At 45.3% G+C, this 20,004-nt stretch overlaps 1 protein-coding gene across 1 annotated transcript; it reads right to left on the reverse strand.

Annotated features, from left to right (window-relative positions):
* Positions 1-320: 320 nt before the first annotated feature.
* LOC119818714 (serine protease inhibitor A3N-like) lies at positions 321-11,137 on the reverse strand. Its single transcript, XM_038336466.1, has 5 exons — positions 10,984-11,137; positions 8,420-9,063; positions 5,984-6,257; positions 4,924-5,074; positions 321-1,437 (listed from the first exon to the last, which is right to left on the reverse strand). The coding sequence occupies exons 1-5, from the start codon at positions 11,058-11,060 to the stop codon at positions 1,237-1,239; spliced, it is 1,347 nt and encodes a 448-aa protein (XP_038192394.1). The 5' UTR covers positions 11,061-11,137; the 3' UTR covers positions 321-1,236.
* Between the last annotated feature and the right edge of the window lie 8,867 nt (positions 11,138-20,004).

Consider the following 20,004-nt stretch of genomic DNA (forward strand, 5'->3'; position numbering starts at 1 on the left):
TGCCCCAAGTCAGCTAGATGTAGTCTTGAGAAGTTAGTGCTCCCATTCCTGTGCCACTTTATATTTCCTTTTCTTTCCCTACTTTGTATAATAAGGAAAATGTGGGAATGTTAATGCTCAGGCATTAAACCAGCCTGCCTCATGTCACCCAGAAAGACGCACCTGTCAGCACTCAGGCAAGGGCCTAGCCAGCATACAGCCATATGTCACTACATCATGTGCTGCGTGGCTGCTGTAAGGCTCTGGACACATGCGCCAATGCCACTTTAAAATGTTGTAATTTTAAAAAGCAGTGTGAGAAAGACACCATGCAACAGAGCTCAGGTGTGTGGGGGATTTATTGGGAAGAAGTGATTGGGGATGTAAAAAGGGGGAAGGAGAGGGGAAGACCAGCCTCCAGAGACAGGAGCAGTAGAATAGAAAAGAGTAGTAAAGAAGTACACACAGAGAGAAAGAAACACACACACACACACACACACACACACACACACACACGGGGGGGGGAGGGGGAGGAGGGAGGTGGGCAGGACCCTTTTAAAAGGAAACGACTACATAGGAGGTGCTCTTAGTGGCTGAGGATGTGTACCCCAAGGTCAGGCCAGTACAGATGCCTAAATACTAACAGGTGTACTGGAGCAAAGGAGCTGGTCAGACCAACCAGCTCCAGGCAGCTGCAGGAGCGAGTGCGCCAACACTGCAGGATGTGTGCAGGACCAGGAGACCCTGCACGGGACAGGGGTTGGCAAAGCCTGAAAGAGGAAAAGGGTGAGGCAGGAACTGAACACCAAGTGGTCGCAGATGCTGGAATTGACTCAGGGTGGTTGTTTCCCTTCTAAGTCTTGGGCCTGAGGTCAACATAGTTGACCTCTAAGTGTGCATAGTTCCATGAAGGCTGAGGAACATGAAGACAGACATGACCAGAGCCTAGATAGGAACTGAGTCTACCTGCCATGACCCAAGCTTTGGGCAGAGACACATAGAGGAGAGGCAGCAGGGAGGGGTCACAAAGACAGAGTTCAGGCTCAGGAGCATGAGCTAGTGCTGCATGTGGACAGGAACCTGACACTGACTGTCCACAGGACCCCGTGCATGTATGAGTCATACAGTTAGTCACTGCCACTGTCCAATCCAGGCACGCCTCAGCCAATCAGAGCATGGAGACCAAAATGCACATAGAGACCCACATACAGGCTTAATCCCTGGCTCCCAGGAGGAAGCCTCATCACTTGGGAAATTCTAGTTTTCATTAGGATTTGTGACTTTGGCCATGAAGAGTGAAGTTTGAGTTTCTGTGTCAGAGATTGTCATGAGGAACGGCCTGTTGAAATGCACTTCCAGAGGGTTCAAAATTAGAGCAGATCCCATCATCATCACTCCTGTGGCAGCAGCTGCTTCTGTGCCTGTCTCACCCACGTCCAGCACAGCCTTGTGGACCACCTGTAGGAGAAAGACATCACTCACTGGCGACCACGAAGGGCAGGAGAGGAGTTTCCTGGAGCAAGCATCGACTGCTGGCCTCAGCCACTGGTGAGCTTGTTTGTTCCTGCCATGAGCTCTACCCCTGGGGTTTCCAAGTATCTGCTCAGGGTGTGAGATGAGGCACATCCTGGGAATGCTCAGTCTCTGAGAATCTGTGTTGTCCTAAACCCACCACAAACTGGAGGATGGGAGTCAACATTGTCAGTTCTTATTCCACAGGCAGCTTCTGAGGAGACCCACAGGGAACAGCTAGGCACTGGTAATCAGTGCAGACTTCAGCTCCCCTCCTGCTCCAGCCTCCTTAGGACATACAATAGCAATGCACATGGCATGGCTTCTCTTCCCAGATGGCCATGCCCTGTGGCTACAGATTTCTACCCAGTACTCAAGAGCAGCCAATGGATGGAACACAAGGCATTGCCAGGCTGTGCTCTGGGAATGTAGTGTGAGGTCCTAAGGCATCTTCTCCCCTATTCTTAAGCTTTTTGTCACAATTGCCAGTCAACCCTGCTGTTTCCTTTACTGTGGCTATTCTGTGTTAGTCAAGAAGTAGCAGGCCAGCTCTGCAGTGAAGAAGCTGAGGCTGTTTTCATTCTTCTACAGGTTGACAACCAGTTATGACAAAACCATTTGTTAAAGAATGAAAATAGATCCATATCTATCACCATGCCCAAAACTCAAGTCCAAATGGATTAAAGACCTCAATATAAATCCAACCACACTGAACCTGATAGAAGAGAAATTGGGAAGTAGACTGCAATTTATGGGCACAGGAGATCACTTTCTACATATAACCCAAGTAGCACAGACAATAAGAGCAACAATGAATAAATAGGACTTCCTAAAACTGAGAAGCTTCTGTAAAGCAAAGGACACATTCATTAAGACAAGAAAAGGCAACCTACTGACTGGGAGAAGATCTTCACCAACCCCACATCAGACAAAGGTCTGATCTCCAAAATATATAAAGAACTCAAGAAACTAGACATTAAAATTCTAAAAAAAATTTAAAAATGGAGTACTGAACTGAACAGAGAATTCTCAACAGAAGAATTTCAAATGGACAAAAGATATTTAAGGATATGTTCAACTTCCTTAGCAATCAGAGAAATGCAAATCAAAACAACTTTGAGATACCAACTTACACATGTCAGAATGGTTAGAATCATAAACACCAATGATAGCTTATGCTGAAGAGGATGTGGAGTAAGGGGAACACTCATCCATTGCTGGTGGGAATGCAAACTTGTACAACCACTTTAGAAATCAGTGTGGTGCTTTCTCAGACAACTGGGAGTCAACCTACCTCAGGATCCATCAATACCAATTTTGGTAATATACCCAAGTGGTGCTCAACCATATTACAAACGCATTTGTTTAACTATGTTCATAGAAACATTATTTGTAATAGCCAGAACCTGGAAACAACCTAGATGCCCCTCAATTGAAAAGTGGATAAAGAAAGTATGGCACATCTACACATTAGAGTACTACTCAGCAGTAAAAAACAATGACATCTTGAATTTTAAAAAAAGAGGGGGCCTGGAGAGATGGCTCAGAGATTAAGAGCACTGACTGTTCTTCCAGAGGTCCTGAGTTCAATTCCCAGCAACTACATGGTGGCTTACAGCCATCTGTAATGAGATCTGGAGCCCTCTTCTGGCCAGCAAGAATACAGACAGACAGAACGCTGTATACATAATAAATAAGTAAATCTTAAAAAAAAGAGGGGGAAGTGGTGCAGGATAATTGTCTATATTCTGTCAATCATGTTTTAGATGAACGCTGATTGGCCAGGCAGGAGGTATAGGCAGGTTAACCTGACAGGAAGTAGAGGCGGGGTGATAAGACCAGGAGACTTCTAGGAAGGAGGAAGCCCATTCCTCCAGAGTTCTGCTCAGACCACCGAAGAAGCAGGATGTGACCTGCCCTACTGAAAAAGGTACTCAGCCATGTGGCTAACATAGATAAGAATAATGGGCTATATAAATTATAAGAGTAAATAAGAACCCTGAGCTAATGGGCCAATCAGTTTATAACCTAATGTAGACTCTCTGTGTGATTTCATTGGGGCTGAATGACTACAGGAACCAGGCAGGACAGAAACCCTGAGAAGCAGGACCTCATGTTACAGTTCACAATCCTAGAGAAGCTTATTTAGAGAAGCTTATAAGGTGAACCCAAAGAAAAACATATATAGTTCCTCCTGGAAATTGGAAGCAGACAAGATCGCCGGGCAAAAGTTGGGCGCATGGGGGTGGGGTGGGGTGGGGTGGGGGGAAGGGGGAAGGAGTAGAGATAAAGGAGAAGGGGAGGGTTGGGGAGAGCTTGGGGTAGTGCCATGGTTGAGATGGAGGAAGGACAGATATGGGAGCAGGGAAGAACATGTCTTAATTAAGGGAGCCATTTTGGGGTTGGCAAGAGGCTATGCTCTAGAGGGGTTCCCAGGTGTTCACAGGAATGTCCCAAGCTAGGACCCTGGGCAGTGGAGGAAAGGGTGCCTGAACTGGCCTTGTCCCTTAGTCAGGCTGATGACTATCTTGAATATCACCATAGAACCTGCATCCGGCAACAGATGGAGATAGAGACAGAGACCCACATCTGAGCACTGGACTGAGCTGCCAAGGTCGAGTTGAAAAGTGGAAGAAGGGAGAATATGAGCAAAGAAGTCAGGAGTGCAAGGGGTTGGTCCATCCACTGAGGCAGTGTGCCTGAGCTAATGGGAGCTCACCAAATCCAGCTGGACTGGGACAGAAGGAGCATGGGATCAAACTGGACCCTAGGAATGTGGCTGAGAATTGGAGCAGACAGAGAAGCCAATAATAATGGAACTGGGATTTGTCTCTACTGCATGTATTGGCTTTGGGATCTTAGTATATTTGGATTCACACCTTCCTAAGCCTGGATGGAGGGGGGAGGGTCTTGAACTTCCAACAGGGCAGGGTACCCTGCCCTCTCTTAGGACTGGAGGGGGAGGGAGGAGGGAGAGTGGGGGAGCGGGAGGGAAATGGGTGGAGGAGAGGAAGTAGAAATTTTGAATGGTATTATTTATACAGCAATAAAAAATAAATTAAAATTAAATAAATAAAAATTTTTCCCACAAAAAAAGAAGCAGAGGCTGGAAGTGCTTTGCTCTACAGTGGATTGTGGGAGGCATCTGCATTATTACAGCACTGGCTGTGTCCAGGAATGCTCGAAGACCAAGCAAGGCTTTTCTCTGCCCTGGGCTCCTGGGTGAGGTGTTTTTTTTTTTTTTCAGGGAATAGAGGAGGGACTGGCTGCATGGTATCCAGCAGGAGTATCTAGGTTGTAATCATCTCTCTGAGGATGAGGAAGTCTCAGAAATATAGGCTTTCTCACACGTTTGCTGCCCCCCTCATACACATGGCCCTCACCATCCACATTCAGGCACCAAAGAGAACTACCCAGGATGTCTTGTCTTACCTGAGAGACACTCAAGTTCTTGGTCCCTGTGATCCTAGACAGGTCGGCCTGCATGGAGAAGAGTTCTCTGATGCCCAGCTGTTGAAGGATGCCCTCCAGTTTGTAGTCAGTGGAGATGGAGAACTTGGGCATGTAGAGCTCGTCAATTATGCTGAGAATGGAGGGAGAAATGTGAGAGTCACTGAACTGTGTGTTTCCCTCAAACCACACTGTAGCTGGGGCAGCTCTCCACAGAAGGCCCTCTCACTGGAGAGAAGCCCTCTTTCCATCCCTGTCTACATCCCATGATTTTGTTTTTCTATTGTGTTAATTATCCATGAGTGCTGGAGAGGCAATGGGACTTGGTACCAGCTGTTCCCCCACTGAATATGCTTTGCTCCCAGATCCACAAAATGCAGTCCTTCCCCTGTCGTGTGGACTCAGACGTCATTTAATGATCCACCTATTTAAAAATGCACACCCCACCTGACTCTAGATTTCCCTATCCTTGGTTATCCCCTTCTTAATGTCACCCCTTCTCACCTTTTAACAATTGAATCATGACTAGATGCATTTCCACATCCCCACTCTCTCATTCTCAATTACAAGGTGAGTACGCAAGGCTAAGAAACTTGGTGCTTTAGTCTCGGGGTATCAATCAGAGCAGAGCACACAGGAGACTTCCCATCGTCATCCGTGATGGAGAATGAGTGAGTGACGAGGGGATGTGATGTCTGCACAGGGCGGAGCTGGTTCTCAGGGCTGACCTCCTCCCACCCTCACTCCCCGCTGCCTTCCAACACCCATGCAAGATTCTGTGTAATTACAGCCTGGAAGACACACAGGAAAATCAGTGCCTCCTCTAGCCGATGTCATCTTGTGAACAACAAAAGAATGAAATTAGAATCAGACCCCAAACTACCAAGTCAGCAGAGAAAAATTTGCTTCCTCTCCACCTGTCTCTGCTGACTCCTTAAACCTCACACTGGGTGCTAGTGAGCATCTGAGGTACAGGGACATTGGGCCTCAGGCCATAGCAGGATGCAGAGCCAGGCCAGCTCTAGTTCCAGTGGACACGCACCTGGGCGTCAGAGAGTCCCTCCACTTCCTTAGGGTCTCTGGCTGCAGGCTGGCTTCCACCTGCTCCATCCTGCCCTGGTCAGGGAGGATGAACAGGGCGCTGGCATTGCCTGTGTACTTCAGCTCCACCACAGTGCAGGACAGCTCCTCATCCCGGAAGTAGGGTGTGCTCAGAAATTTAAGTTTCATCATGGGCACCTTCACAGTCGTCTTGTTGTCCAAGTAGAAGTCAGACTCAAATGTGGAATCAGGGTTAAAGGGTGTCATCCATTTCCCTAAATGTGGAGCAGGTCATCATTGTAGCATCAGCAGAGAGACTCCACCACCACCCTATTTTTGCCCTGTTCCTAACTCTTGACAGTAATCAATCCATATTCAGCCACAGAGTGTCCCTTTCTGGTTGTTTAATCAAGATTAGTAAAAAGCTTGGTAGATGCAGAACTAGGAATGAGAAGTGATCCACAGGCTTAGTGTGGAGAGAGATCTCATAAGCAAAGCTTCCCTCCATGAGATGTTTGAGAAACAGGCAGGGATCTGAGGCTGGGCTGTGTCATAGAGAAGTGAGATTGAAAATGATGGATCTGGAGCCTGCAGGGAGATGAGGATCACTGCTCCTTAGGAGGAACCATGTCTAGAAGGTGGTCACTTTGGGACAGATTTTAGGGAAACAGGACAAGAGAGACTGTCTTCTCCAATACCTTGATCTATTGATGGTACCCTTCATTGTAAACCACCTTAATGGAAATCACTGCCCAGAGCCATGAGTTGGTTTAGACTGAAGATCCCATACTTAGTTGGCGAAGATATGAGCAAGGAGTCCTCTTCTCCCATGAATCAAAAATATCCTACCCAGATTGGCCCACATTCCTGGTACATATGGCTATCTGCATTACATCCTAGAAGACTTGATACTTTGACAGTTTCTTGGGCTCAGGATGCAGCATCATAAATACACATCCCCACCTCACAGTCAAGCGGCCTTGGAGCAGGAGTCCTGTGGCCAGCAGAGAGCCAGGCCCTGTAGCCTCATCCTTCAGCCACCCCTCTGCTTCCCGTCCTTCAGACTGCAGGAGCTCTGGGATCGGCCTGGACTCCCATCCTCTACCTTCCTCTGTCCACAGCTGATTGGTTTTCTGTCTATGGTCTCAGATCCTCACTTCCTCTGTCCAGGGTTCCAAATCCACAGCAGGTCTAGTCATACCAGTATTTTCATTGGGCCTCGTCCTGTGGGGCCGTTACCTCACTCCTTGGTCTATCACGCAGGGTTTTGTGGGTGTGGATTCTGGATGTCTCCTCAAGAAACCCTTACCCTAAGTAATTCCAGCCTAGCGTCCCAAATCTCAACCCCAGATTCATTTCCTGGGAGTGTGTCTTCAGCACTGTGACCCCACAGGCTGCCTGGGCTCCTAATTTTACAAACTAAAATTCCACAAAGCAGTCAGACACTAAATACAGACCACTGGCTGGCTGTCCACTTCCCTCTCACTAATGGCTTCTCCTCTGTCCTTGCTTTTCCATGTCCAGCGTGACATAAAAGCCTCAGAGGAGAAAAAGCAGAGAAATTCCCCACAGGTCACTTAGATAATTGTCAACTATGTTGCTTTCCCCTCAAGGCTGGGATGGCCAGGCTCCTTAGGTTAGGAAGTCCCCAGAGCACCTGGATCCTTCTAGAGGAGTTTCTCTGGCTTATTGACTCTGTAGGAGCCCACTAGACACGCTGGAGTGGGCTGAGTGAGGGACCCCTTCTGTGGTAGCTTGAATGCAATTGGCCCCCACAAGCTCATAGGGAGTGTCACTATTAGGACATGCGGCTCTTTTAGAGTAGATATAGTCTTGTGGAGGAACTGTGAGGCAGGCTTTGAGGTCTCATAAGTGCTCAAGGTACCGCCCAGAGTCTCCCTTCCTTTCCCTTGCCTGCAAGATATAGGACACCCAGACACTGCACCAGGGCCATGTCTGCCTGCACACTCCCATAATCCACCATGATAATAATGGACTGAGCCCATGAGCTGTAAGTGACCCTCCCCAACTAAGTGTTCTCCTTTATAGGGGTTACTGTAGACATGTGGTCCCATCACAGCAGTAGAACCCTGACAGAGACACCGTCTCTGCAGGGAGAAGCCCTGACTTCTGCACACTCAGATAGGAGTGGACACGTGGTCTCTGTACTCAGCTAGTCAGGAAGTTTATGTCACAGTGAAATTTAGCTCTCTCAGACTGAAAACTGAAAAGGTACCCTGTGGTGTACGTACTGGGAAAGACACCTATATCAAAAAAAAAAAAATCCCAAAGGAAAAGTAAGAGCTGCTAGCAATAAGAAGTTAGGCACCTGTGTTCTTAAGGCCATGAGCCCCTCCTATCCAGTGCTCAGTGTATGAACACAAGGTGCACAGCCAACACCCTCTCCAACCACCCCCAAAACAGGGCCCATCCTCACCTTTAAAGTAAATGTAGTTCACCAGCACCATTAATACGCTTTCATCTAGGCCTGAGATCAGTTCCTTGATCTTCCCCTGGGTCTGATTCCTCACATAGTCATTGATGAGCTTTTTGGCCTCATGAGGCTGCTGGAAGTCCACACTTGAGGCCTCGGCTTGGTAGAGCGCCCTTGCCTTCTCCTTGAACTCTGCCAGGATCTGTAGGCGCTTTTCAACAAACATGGTGCTACCTATGCTGATCTGCAGCTCCTCATTTGGCTGACTGAGCATGAGGAGGAGCTGCCCAAATCCCCGGTGGATGTCTGCCTCAGGGGTCTCTGTAAGATTGAACTTGAGACCTTCTAGAATCTCTTGCAGAGTGTTGCTGCTTGCTCCCAGGGACAGGACGGCCAAGGCAGCTGAGATGCTGAGTGGAGAGAAGACGATGTTTTTATTTGGATTCTTCAAAACCAACTCCTTGTAGACACTGAAGGCGAAGTCATTATTGGTAGAGGTCAGTGCTAGACTGTCCACTCGTGTCCCGTTATTTTTTTCTTCCTGGACTGTGGTTCCTATTGTACCCTCTGGTTGGCAGAGAACAGCAGGGCAGAACCCAGCAATCAAAAGTACAAGAGCTACAAGGATGGCCATCTTCTCTGTTCTCCTAGTTGAAAAGAAAGATCTTTTGAGTCTGGGAGGGCCAGGTGGTGTCATGATCATCTCCTAGTCCTCCTGCCTGGCCTGAATTATGTTCCTGCTCTGCTGCCCCTTTCTGCATTTGGGGCCATCCATAGGAGATGCTGTGGCCACTCAAATGGTAGCACCAGATCCCATGCACCCTGCTACCCCTCGATAAAGTAATGCTGTGGTAGTCAATTTCCTCATAGAGAATCAGGATCCATAGAGACGAGAAGACATGCATTGGTCACAAAGGAAGGAAACAAAGGACCTGGGTATGGGCAATAGTCTTGTGTAATCTTAGGTACTTCTTTCCTTTTTATCCTTTGGCATAAGGACTCATAAGAAATCAAGGAATACTCTTAATCTGCACTTGTGCCCCACCCACTAGCACCAATTTCTAGTCAGGACTCAGTGAGGGATCCTTGAATTAGATCAGTAGCCAATGGCCCACCCCAACCTCCCGATGATATGTCTCTGATGTCTCACTGTCCTGGGCTACATCTGATTCATGTTTCGGGGCATGAGGTGGGCTAACTGAGAGGAAGTCAGGCAGATATCTGTTACAGTGCCAATGCCTTGCAACTCTTGAGAACAGACATTAGGGCTAATAGGATTTGGTTCTTTCAGCCCGGCCAGGATTCCACATTCCACATGGTGGTTTGTATTTCAGCTTGTATGGCCTCTTAGGAGGTAGAAAAAGGAATCGCTTTCCAGTCTCTGACCCCTGGACCATATTTCATTTCGGCTGTCAGGATTGCTGTGAGTTACCAAGCAAATGGGTGGACCTCTCTGGGCAGCCTGGTGAGTGGCCCAGGGCATGTTATTAGTGAAAATGTCAGGCTTATTATGGTAATTGGGAGCATTTGGGGGGAATGTTCAGAGGGCCATCTCCTCTACACACCCGTGGAGTAGGAGTGGCAAGCATCCTAAAAGACCACATTTGAAAGCTTGTGATCATGGTAAACATTGGTGCCCAACTTTAGCCTCTGTCCCCTCTATAAGTGAGTTCAGAAGAGAACTAGAGACTCTAGAGGAAAGGGATGATGGCAAAGACGGATAGCGAGGAGAGAAGACAAGATGGGGAAAATAAGTAGGAGTGAGAAAGTAGAGAGAAGAGGGGACAGGAAAAAAGGTGCCGGAGGGAGGAGTCAGATGAGGGAGCCAAGGGGCAGGTGGAGGGGAGAGAAGACTAGAGGAACCTAAGAGGAGAATGGAGACAGCAGGGGAGGGAGGTGTTGGAGCTGAGCCATATGGCTCCAGGGCTGTCACATGACTGCAGAGGGGGCAGGGTATTCAGCTACCTCTAACCTGTGTTTACAGTCAGGCTGATGCATTCATTTCTTTGAGAAAGCATTCAACCGTATTTCACCTCAAAATTATTTCCACAGAAAACAGGCTATTCTGTTTGTGCCGGAGACTTGGCTGTGTGGCTAAGCTGTTGTCTTCTTTTCCTGGCTGTGAAAGGGTGGAGCCCCTCTTCTTGGCCATGAGTTCTGCTGGGGAATTGGGATTCCTGATACCAAGGCATCTCCTGTCAGCTACAAGCATGGCAGGACTGCCACCTCCCACAGGGGTACTCTGCATCAATCCTGTCTCATCACAGCTATGACAGCAGCACCCAGGCTAGTCAAGGTCTCAGTACTTCCTCCCTGTGGAGTGTGGGAAGGAGCAGGCTCCATTCACTCTCCAGGAGTAGAGCCCATGGCACCCGCATCTTCCATAGACAGGAAGACTTAGACCGATAAGAAGATTAACATGCACCCAGAAATGTCCCCTGACTCCAGCCCAGTGCCTCAGGAAAACTCCTCACTCCTCCAAACCAAGACCCCAGGTCACTGCCAGTACTGCAGTCCTGGAAAATCTCCTTCCACTGTCCCCAAGGAGAAGGAATCAAGGGCATTACCTGCAGAGCTGCCAGTGTCTGTGACAGTGGAGACCAGTGTTTGGGGTTGCTTCCCCCCTCGGGTGCCGTTCTCCCATGCACACTCAGGTCTATTTATCCCCACCAGGGACACCTCCCACCTCTTAGGAAATGCTGGCACGTACAAGGTGTGCTCTGTGATCTGACCGGAAGTTGGCAGGCAGGATGATTTCTGTTAACATGAATTTAGAAACTCTTGCTAGCAGAAAACACTTGTCACTGTGTGTCAATCGATAAGGCAGCTCTAACTGGATTTCCTGGATTTCAAGGTCACGGCTTCTTTTTCTGCAATGGTTCAAAGTTCAGTTTGCAGCTGGGGAGTAGTCAGAGGTTAAAAAAAGAGAGAGAGAGAGAGCAACTCTCTGTTCCATCTGTGTAACCGTCGTCTCTGTCAGCAATGGACGTATTCTCAATAGACACTCGCTCAGCCCTCTTTGGCATCAGACTTCTGAAGGGAAGCTGCCTTGTCTGGAAGTGAAGGGAAACCCCTGAAAGGATTCTGTGTCAGTAGAGCCTGGCTGGATGATCTTAATTTCAGTACTGGGGAGAGATGGGAACATTGCAGGACCAGAGGCTAACTACCTTCTCATTGACTAAGTGCTGCCTCTCTGGAACTGCCATGTTTGTCTCCCTCCATGTCAAAACTCAATCCCCGTGACAATAGACTCTATTAACTTATAGACATCTTACAAACACTAAGAATGCCAGCAGACAGCATCTTCAGCCAGCCGAGAAGCTCGCCATCTTGATGCAGCTGCCTCTCTAAGGTTCCCACCCCTGCATTTCAAACTTGCTTTGACTTGTGACTTCCTTTGTGTAGTTACGCTATAACGTTTTCATGAGTCTGCTCCCACACTGAGACATGAAATTTGGGGAGCCTAAGTCTGTGCTCTCAGATCATTCACATTCAAAATGGCTTCAGGATAAATATTTCTTAACTATTATAACTTAGTCTTAGTCTCTTGAGGATGAAAAGCGTGTGTTATGGGTCAACAGTGTGGATAGAGACTCAGCCACCAGAGTTAGGTCCAAAGATGAAGTTCCCCAAATGAAGGTGCTGGTCCTAACATGAAGGATTTTGCCTAGATAAACAGAGGCCTAAAGGCAAATCTCTGTTTACCAGAGATTACCTATGGAAAATTTGTGCTTTCCAGGAGTCATCCTAAACTTCCCACAAATGTCAGTTATCTCAACAAGGGTACCAAGTTCCCCCTCAATCCAGACAGTCTGAATCAGCTCAAAGTTTCCTACCCTGCTGTCCTATAAAAGCTGCTTTCTTTTCTGATATTTTGCTTCTTCTCCTTGCTCCCCAAGAGAAAGACTTGACAATTTGATCCCTAATAAATCTTTCTATTTCCAAAGTGATCTAATTTGATAATTTTTACATTTACTGTCTCCTTGCTTCGATTTGGTGTGCAAACCAGGGAAAAACACTGGAGCAACAGCGGTGTGGCCTGGTGTCCCCTCTAGTGGAGGCATGAGCAGTGACTTTGAGTTCCTTCTGGGGAGGAGTAGATGTGCGAGTGGCAGAAGCCATTTCCAGAAACTATCGTGAAAAGTTCCTCTGGAAAAGATTACCTGTGTCCCAGCCAGTCTCTGGTGCTATTCTCTGCATGTGATACCCTGTCACCTTAATGACCTACGGAGCCACAGAAGCACCTGCACCTAGAAGAGCAATCACTGGAGGCTTTTCTCTACCTGCACATAAAGGAGCAATCAATGGAGCCAAACATACCCCCAACTACACCAACTGGAGAAAGAAAGACCCCCTAAAGCACTAGATTCACCTGTATTGATTGGAAAAAGAGATGGGTAGACAACCATGTGAGGATACACTCAACAACATAAAGAATAAGACAGCACCTCCAGAAACTAATGGCTCTACAACAAGAACTAAACATCCCAAAGCAGATGTAGCAGAATAAAACAACCTTAAATATAACTTTATGAAGATGATTGAGGCCCTTAAAAGAGAAAATGAAAAAACCCTTTAATGAAATGGAGGAAAAGAAAAACAAAAAATGGAAGAAACAAATAAATCCCTTTCAAAACCAAAAATAAAAAAAGTAATCAAGCAGGTAAAGACAATGGCTCAAGACTTAAAGACTGAAATAGAGGCAATAAAGAAAACACAAATGGAGGGAATTCTGGAAATGGAAAATCTGGGTAAAAAGTCAGTATCTACAGACACAAGCATAGACAACAGAATGCAAGAGATGGAAGAGAAAATCTCAAGTGTGGAAGACATGATATAGATAATAGATTTATTGATCAAAAAATGTTAAATCCTACAAATTCTTAACATAAAATATTTGGGAAATATGGGACACCATGAAAAGACTGAACCTAAGGATAATAAAGGTAGAAGAAGGAGAAGAAGTACAGCTTGAAAGCACAGAAAATATATTCAACAAAATCATGAGAGACTTTCCCAACCTAAAGAACAATATGTATATGAAAGTACAAGAAGCTTACAAAACACTAAGTAGACTGGACCAAATAAAAAAGCCCCCTTGTCATATTATAATCAAAACACTAAGGACATAGAATAAAAAAGATTATTAAGAAGTACAAACAAAAAAGGTCAAGAAACATAAAAAGGCAGACCTATTAGAATTACACCCAATTTCTCAATGAAAACAATGAATGCTAGAAAGTTCTGGACAGGCATTATGCAGACACTAAGAAACCACAGATGCCAATCCAGACTACTGTACCAAACAAAGCTTTCAATCAGTAAAGATCAAGAAAACAAGATATTTCTTGACAAAACCAGATTTAAGCAATATCTATAAACTAACACATCTCTAAAGAAAGTACTAGAAGGAAAACTCCAACAAAGGAAGTTAGTTACACCCACAAAAACATAGGCAAAAGATAATCACAACAGCAAATATCAAAGAAGGGAAACACACACACACAATACTACCATCAACAATAAAAATAAAAATAGCAGGAAATAACAATCACCGGTCATTAGTATTTCTTTACATCAATGGACCAATTTGCTTATAAAAAGACATAGACTAACAGAATGGATATGAAAACAGAATCCATCCTTCTGTGGCATACAAGAAACACACCTCAACTTCAAAGACAGAATTACCTAAGAGTAAAGGGTTGAGAGAAGATTTTCCAGTCAAATGGACCTAAGAAACAAGCTGATGTAGTTATCTTAATATAACAAAATGGACTTCAAACTAAAGGTAATCAAGAGATGAAAAAAGACATTTCATATTCATCACAGCAAAAATTCAATAAGATGAAGTTTCAATTCTAAACATCTATGCTCCAAATACAAGGACACACACAATATAAAAGAAACATTTCTAAAGCTTAAATCACACATCAAGCCCCACTAATAGTGGGAGACTTCAACACCCACTCTCACCACTGGACAGATCTGCCAAACAGAAATTTAACAGAGAAATAAAGAAACTAAAATATGTCATGACTCAAGTGGGCTTAAGAGAAATCTATAGAACATTTCACCCAAACACTCAAAAAATATACTTTCTTCTCAACACCCCATAGAACCTTCTCTAAAACTGATCATATACTCGGTAACAAAGCAAACCTCAACAGATAAAAAAAACATTGTAATAACCTCCTGTATCTTATCAGATAACAATGACTTAAAGTTAGAATTCTACAACCCACAAACTCATGGAAACTGAACAACACTCAACTGAATCACCACTGAGTTAAGAAAGAAAGAAATAACAAAATTAAAGACTCTAAAATTCAATGAAAATGACCACACAAAATATGCAAACTTATGGGACACAATGAAAACACTGCTAAGAGGAATGTTCTTAACACTAAATGCCTACATAAAGAAGCTCCAGAAATCCCACACTAGCAAATTATCAGAACAACTGGAAGGCCTAGGACAAAAAGAAAGCAAGCTCATCCAGGGGGAGTAGATGGCTGAAAATAATCAAATTGAGGGCTGAAACAATAAAATAAAAACAAAGGAAACAATGCAAAGAATCAATGAGACAAAGAGTTGGTTCTTAAAAAATTAGCAAAATAGACAAACCTTTATCCAAATTAACCAAAAGGCAGAGAGAGAGAATATTCAAATTAACAAAATCAGAAATCAAAAGGGGGGCATAACAACAGACACTGAGGAAATCCAGAGAATCATCAGATCATACTTCAAAAATCTGTAGTCCACTAAATTGGAAATTTTAAAGGAAATGGACAATTTCTTGGGTAAATATCACATACCAAGATTAAACTAACACCAGATAAGCAAATTAAATAGATTTATAACCCCTAAGGAAATAGAAACAGTCATCAAATTCCCTCCCACCCCGCCAAAATAAAAGTCCAGGACCAGATGGTTTCAGTGAAGAATTTTATCAGAATTTCAAAGAGCTAATACCATTATTTCTCAAATTGTTCCACACAATAGAAATAGAAGGGACATTGCCAAACTCTGATACCCAAACCACACAAAGACTCACTAAGAAAGAGAATTACAGACCAATTAGCCTCATGAACATTGAGCAAAAATACTCAATAAAATATTGGCAAATCGAATCCAAGAACACATCAGAAAAATTATCTACCATGATTAAGTAGGCTTCTTCCAAGAGAAGCAAGGATGGTTCAACATACTAAAATCTGTCAATGTAACCACATAAATAAACTGAAAGCAAAAAAAAAAAACCACACATAATCATCTCATTGTATTCTGCAAGAGCCGTTCATAAAATCCAACATTCATTCATGATAAAGCCTTGAGGAGATCAGGGATACAAAGAACATTCCTAAACGTAATAAAGGCAATTTGCAGCAACTTAATACCTAACATCTAACTAAATGGAGAGAAACTCAAAACCATCCCACTAAAATCATGAACAAGACAACGCTGTCCACTTTCTCTATATCTGTTCAATATAGTACTCAAAGTTCTAGCTAGAACAATAAGAACAAGAGGAGATAAAGGGATACAAATTGGAAGGGAAGAAGTCAAACTCTTGCTACTTGCAGATGATATGATAGTTTACATAAGAGACCCAAAAAATTTCACCGGGGAACACCTATAGCTGATAAACACCTTCAATAATGTGAGGAGTTTCAAGATTAACTCAAAGAAATCAGTAGCCCTCCTATATACAGATGATAAATTGGCTGAGAAAGAAATCAGAGAAACATCACCCTTTACAATAGCCACAGACAACATAAAATATCTTGGGGTAACTCTAATCAAACAAGTGAAAGATCTATAAGACTAAAACCTTAAGTCTTTGATGAAAGAAAATGAAGAGGCTATCAGAAAATGAAAAGATCTCTCGTGCTCTTGGATTAGCATAGTAAAAATCACAGTCTTACTAACAGCAATCTACAGATTCAATGCAATCCCCATCAAAATCCCAACATAATTCTTCACAGACCTCAACTTCATAGGGAAAAAATAAAAAACTCAGGATAGCCAAAACAATATTATACAATAATGGAACTTCTGGAGGCACCACCATCTCTGACATCAAGGTCTACTACAGAGCTACAGTAATAAAAACAGCTTGGTATTGTCATAAAAACAGACAGTGAACCAATGGAATCAAATCAAAGACCCTGATATTAATCCACACACCTATGGACACTCTCCTGGTCTCCATGTCTCCTCAGCCTCTCTAGTGCTGGGATTACAGGAGTAGACAGCCTCAGCTGTCCAGTTCTTCCCCAAATCTCACTTTTCTTCCTTTCTCTTCTCATCTCCTGTCCTCTCTTCTCTCTCTCCCGCCTCCTCCTCTTCTCTTTTTCCCTCTCTCCCTTCCTTTCTTTCTCTTCTTCCTTAGGATTCTTGGCAAGCCAGGTTGGTGGTGTTGGTGGGGGCTCAGCTCAGCCCTTTAAGTAAGCCCAGAGAAATTTCCCATCAAAACCTTGAAAGGGTTGGGGGTTAGCTCAGTGGTAGGGACTTGCCCAGCAAGCACAAGACCCTGGGTTCAGTCCTCAGCATTCAGGAAAAGAAAATGGTCATGAGAGTGACCTTAGACATGGAACCTCCAGCACGTGTCAAGTCTTCAGGCGACAGTGTGACTCACAAGAGACCCTGAGGATGAACCAACCAGCCTGGCTCCTCATGGGTGCCTGACATTGTGGGGGGTATTCCATGTTTATTTTTTCCAGCTGTGCATTTGGGGACAATTCATTCTACATCAGCAGATGAGTGAGAAGAGACCAGTCTCCCTCTTAGTCCTTAGGACCAAGGAAGAGAGTAAGGACAGACAGGTCAGAAGACAGCATGCAGGCTCACCCCATACTATGCGGTACCCGATTCCTCCCTAGGTGGTAGCTGCCTCTCTGTCCTTCTTTCAGGCCACATCGGCTCTCGTGGTTGCTCTGTTCTTCCTGCCTAAACCCCTGTTGTCTTCCCACCAGCAACTTCCAAGGTAGGCTCACTGATGACTGTCTTCTGCGAAGGTTCCCAAAGCCCCATGCCAGTTGATCCTGAGCGAAATCAGGTCTGAACCAGACCAGCTGGATGGTGTCCATCTCTTCACCAATACACTTTCATCCCTGATGACCTATACCCAGCCCGACTGTAACAACACAATGACCTCAGAGCAGAAAAGCCAATTGTCAAGGTCACCTGACTCTAGCCCTGGGGCTGTACCCCCTGCTCTGTGGCAGCCCAGGGTAGTCACCTGCTGTGCTGGAGAGATCGGTTGTGAATCTTTGAGGTTACTGCAGTGCTCTGACATTAGAGGTGAAGGCTTTGCCTGCTACTACCTCAGTGATGGTCATTATGGCCCATTTACTGCCTGGGTCTTGCAGCTCTTGTGTGCTTCAGAGGTCTCTTACGACTGGAGTTTTGCTCTGAACTTTTGATAGAGGGGCCTTCTGTCCATCTTTCCATGGGTATATGCTGTACAAAACTCCAGGTAGTTCCCACTCTCCATCCCCGGAAATCGTTAGCTTGGGCCACACCATCCTAAAGCTCCTCCATTTCAGTTGAACTGTGACAATTCTGGAATTTAATGATATTTGATTTCCAGAACTAAAATAATTCATTTCTATAGATTCTAGCCTTCCCCACACTATCAATCCCCAATATTGGTCTTCCACGAGGGATGTGTATCTATCCCTAACATTATTATTTTAACTCAGTATTTCTTGCTTACCCTAGAATGAAAACCTTTCCAATCTCCTTGCCACTCTACTTCCTGAGAAAACTATAAGAAGGGGCTGCCACTCTGCCACATGGGCCTGACCTTTCCTCAGAGCCTCAGCCATGCTACATAACTCTACCTTTGAAGTGATGTGTATACCATGTGTATGTACAAATCTCAAGGGAGAGCTTTAGAGCCTTACCATCAATACCCTGATTCCTTGTCTTGAGCCAGGAAGATGTATTTATATTTTCATTTATTTATTTAGAATTTGTGTCCATGCAGGTGTGTGGATGGGAGAGTCTACATGTGCAAGTGTCTGTGGCTGCACGTGTAGGTGTCGTGGTTGTCCCAGGAGGCTAAGAATAGTGTCTTGGGGGAGCAGCTGCTATGTGTGCAGAAGCCCAGAAGCCCCACAAAACAGCCCTTCGCCAGTGGGTGAGGCACTGATGGAGCCTTAGAGAAGAAAGTGTGAGTGCCCCTGAGAGGATCAAGTGGAGGTCTCGGTTGATGTGTGGACTGGGAATGAAGGACAGGAAGAGGGACATTCAGTGTGTGGTGTGAACAGTTGTCACACTATAGCGTCAGTTATGAGAAACATTAGGAAAAACCCTGGTCATGTGTCCAAGGCTCTCGTTCCAAAACAGCCAGGACAGCGAATTCCTTTTCCCATGTTTTCCTTCATGGCCTGTGTCTGTACTTTCTCCTTTCACCACATCTTGTCTGTCTCATGCTTCCCTCCAGCTGGTCCCTCACCTGTCCTAAATTTGCTGTCCATGGAGCTCCACTCCTACATCAGGGCCAGCTCCATGCTGTTCTTTGATAAAATCCTCAGTTTGTCTTTCTGAACTGTTAGTCTCTACATCCCCGAATCACGTGGCAGCTGAATCCAATAGCTTCCCGTAAGTTCTAAGACAACATTCATGCGTGATGTGCAACAGAGGCTCCAGGCACTGCTCCACCGCCTCTCAGCCCACGCAGTGTTTGCTTTCTGTCTGCTTGTTCAGTAAACTTTTGGAAGCACTGGACCTCGGTCTCATACATGACCCTTAGACAGGACTCCTCCCTGACCTCCAATGGACTGGGTAAACAGGAAGAGACACAATTTGCTGCGAATCACTAGACGTTATACAAGGGAAAGGCATGAGGGGGTGGGTTGACCCCACTGTAAGGCCTGATTGTGGACAGTCACTGCGTCAGCATAGTTGCTGATGAGATGTCTGGATCTGGTCATAGCCACGTGCACTGCTGCACGCCAGCACTACGTGCCAGGTGTCAGAGTCTGGGCCTTCACCGTCACCAGCTAGTTCTTAGTGTAAACCAGAGACAGGGACAGACCTTGTTGCAGGGTCATGAGGAAGGAAAGCAATTGCAAATGAAAAGTTCCCACAGCAGACTGACAGAGAAGTCCTTAAGTACTCTAGGGGGCAGTCAAACTCTGGGGCTAATTCCTAGAAACCACAATGGGAGGCTCACACCTTTCTGAAACACCAACTCCCAGGGATCTCATGGGCACCTGCAAACACACACACACACACACACACACACACACACACACAGATGAATAAAAGTTAAATCAATATTTTTTTAAAGGTGCTGACCTTGTGTGATAGCTAACATTGGTTGTCAACTTGACAGCATCTGGAATCAACTAAAACCCAACTGCTGTCCACAACTATAATGACTCCATGAGACTGTCTCAATCAAGAAGACCCGCTCTAAATCTAGGCCACACCTTCTAGTGGCAACCCAGATAAAAGGACAAGGAAGAAGGAAAGTTTGTTTACTGACTGCTTTCCCTTGCTCTCCTTGGCAAACGCATCTGTCCTGTAGCTATGGCATTCCTTCGCCCATATCAGAACCAGCTTCTTGAGGATTC

The sequence above is a fragment of the Arvicola amphibius genome, chromosome 7, assembly GCF_903992535.2.
Source record: "Arvicola amphibius chromosome 7, mArvAmp1.2, whole genome shotgun sequence".
NCBI classification, from domain to species: Eukaryota; Metazoa; Chordata; class Mammalia; order Rodentia; family Cricetidae; genus Arvicola; species Arvicola amphibius.